This window comes from Triticum dicoccoides, unplaced genomic scaffold, assembly GCF_002162155.2.
Source record: "Triticum dicoccoides isolate Atlit2015 ecotype Zavitan unplaced genomic scaffold, WEW_v2.0 scaffold221715, whole genome shotgun sequence".
In the NCBI taxonomy this organism is placed as follows: Eukaryota; Viridiplantae; Streptophyta; class Magnoliopsida; order Poales; family Poaceae; genus Triticum; species Triticum dicoccoides.
Genome location: NW_021242334.1, coordinates 1 through 1,609, shown reverse-complemented (window position 1 = coordinate 1,609; position 1,609 = coordinate 1). Strand labels below are relative to the sequence as shown.

The 1,609-nt window shown below is 40.5% G+C and overlaps 1 protein-coding gene across 1 annotated transcript; it reads left to right on the top strand.

Moving 5' to 3' along the window:
• The first annotated feature begins 71 nt into the window (after positions 1-71).
• On the top strand, positions 72-935 carry LOC119345284 (cysteine-rich receptor-like protein kinase 10). The gene is made up of 3 exons (XM_037615419.1): positions 72-180; positions 276-435; positions 611-935. Exons 1-3 carry the CDS (start codon positions 92-94, stop codon positions 893-895), a joined length of 534 nt encoding a protein of 177 aa, XP_037471316.1. The 5' UTR covers positions 72-91; the 3' UTR covers positions 896-935.
• Positions 936-1,609: the final 674 nt, after the last annotated feature.

The following is a 1,609-nucleotide window of genomic DNA, read 5'->3' as shown; positions in this document are numbered from 1 at the left end:
AGCTAGGGGACTTCTTTATCTCCACCAAGATTCCAGATTGGTTATGATTCATAGAGATCTCAAAGCAGGCAACATATTGTTGGATGCTGAGATGAACCCGAAAATATCTGATTTTGGTACAGCTAGGGTCTTTGGTGTGAACGAACACGAACAACGTACCAATCAAGTTGTTGGAACATTGTGAGTAGTGTGGAATTTCATTTATGGGATCTCTTAACTTTTGTGCTTCAATTGGATGATAAGTTTCAATTTACCATGGTTAATTGTCAAACCAGCGGATACATGTCGCCTGAATACGCAATGGAAGGCATAATCTCCGTCAAATCCGATGTTTACAGCTTTGGGGTATTAATTCTAGAGATTGTGAGTGGCATGAAGACCGGCACCACAACCCCAAAGAGCTCATGTGCATGCACTCATAACCTTATAAATTATGTGAGTGTATTTTACTTTATCTAGTGATTATGGTTGTGTGCATCTTTCGATACAGAGGCTGCGGGTTATCCTCCTTTTCTAAAAAAACTTTATTCAGTGATTAGAATTTGTTCAACTGATATGAAGGTGGTACTATGTCGTGGACTTAGTTAATGACATGATTGGTTTGATGCAGGCGTGGAGCTTAAGGAAGGATGGGAAATTGATGGATCTAATCGAGTCATCTATCATCGAGGATTGCTCTCTCGCTGAAGCTCTACGATGCATCCATGTCGGACTCTTGTCGGTGCAGGATGACCCGGACGCTCGCCCTCTCATGTCTTGGGTGGTAGCAAGCCTGGATAACAAAGGCATTGAGCTCGCGCAGCCGAAAGAACCTATGTGCTTTACACATCGTAAATACGGAGCCGGGGAAAGCCATGTACATGACATGAGCCTCGAAAACCTTAAGGGGTGCTAGAAAACCATTGGTCCTGTCTTGTCCTTGTGACACTAATGTCTTCTTATAAATAACTGCTCATTTCTATTCTACACTGGATGCGCTCTGTCACCGCCAGGATTGTAATTATGCTTGTAATATGTACTACGTTTGTAATTCTAATGTGTAATATTATCCGGAGTTCTTTTACAGTGCATCTAAACAATATGAGCCGTTCATTTCCAGTCATTCAATGGACTAACTAATACTCCATTCGTTTTGTTTTAGTCTACATATAAGATCTGGTCAAAGTCAAACTTTGTCAACTTTGACGAAGTTCATAGAAAAAATACCAAGATTCACAATATGAAATCAATATTGTTAGATGCATCATGAAATTAATTTTCATACCATATAGCTTTGGTATTGTAGATATTGATATTTTTTCCAACAAAGTTGGCCAAACTTTACAAAATTTGACTTTGACCAAATCTTGTATGCAGATTAAAAAGAAACGGAGAGAGTACTACTAGAAAATATCAGTAGTATGAAGCCATTACGTTTTCTTCTCCTCTCTGCTCGGATGTGATCCATATTTCCAGGGGAGATTTGACAGGAAATTTGCACGAACCTAGAGCTAGCCTCCCAGATTGATCGATCATGTCGACATGCACTTCTACGCCTCCTTTTCGAAGCGAGCCGATGTTGTAGTGCCATCGCCTTCGACATCAATGATGGCCACACGCTCGAGAAGGT

Bases quoted from the DNA above. Each gene is read 5' to 3' on its own strand.
- LOC119345284 (XM_037615419.1), top strand. From the start codon at position 92: ATGAACCCGAAAATATCTGATTTTGGTACAGCTAGGGTCTTTGGTGTG. The intron at 181-275 runs GTGAGTAGTGTG...TTGTCAAACCAG, and splicing joins AATCAAGTTGTTGGAACATT to CGGATACATGTCGCCTGAAT. The intron at 436-610 runs GTGAGTGTATTT...GGTTTGATGCAG, and splicing joins CTCATAACCTTATAAATTAT to GCGTGGAGCTTAAGGAAGGA.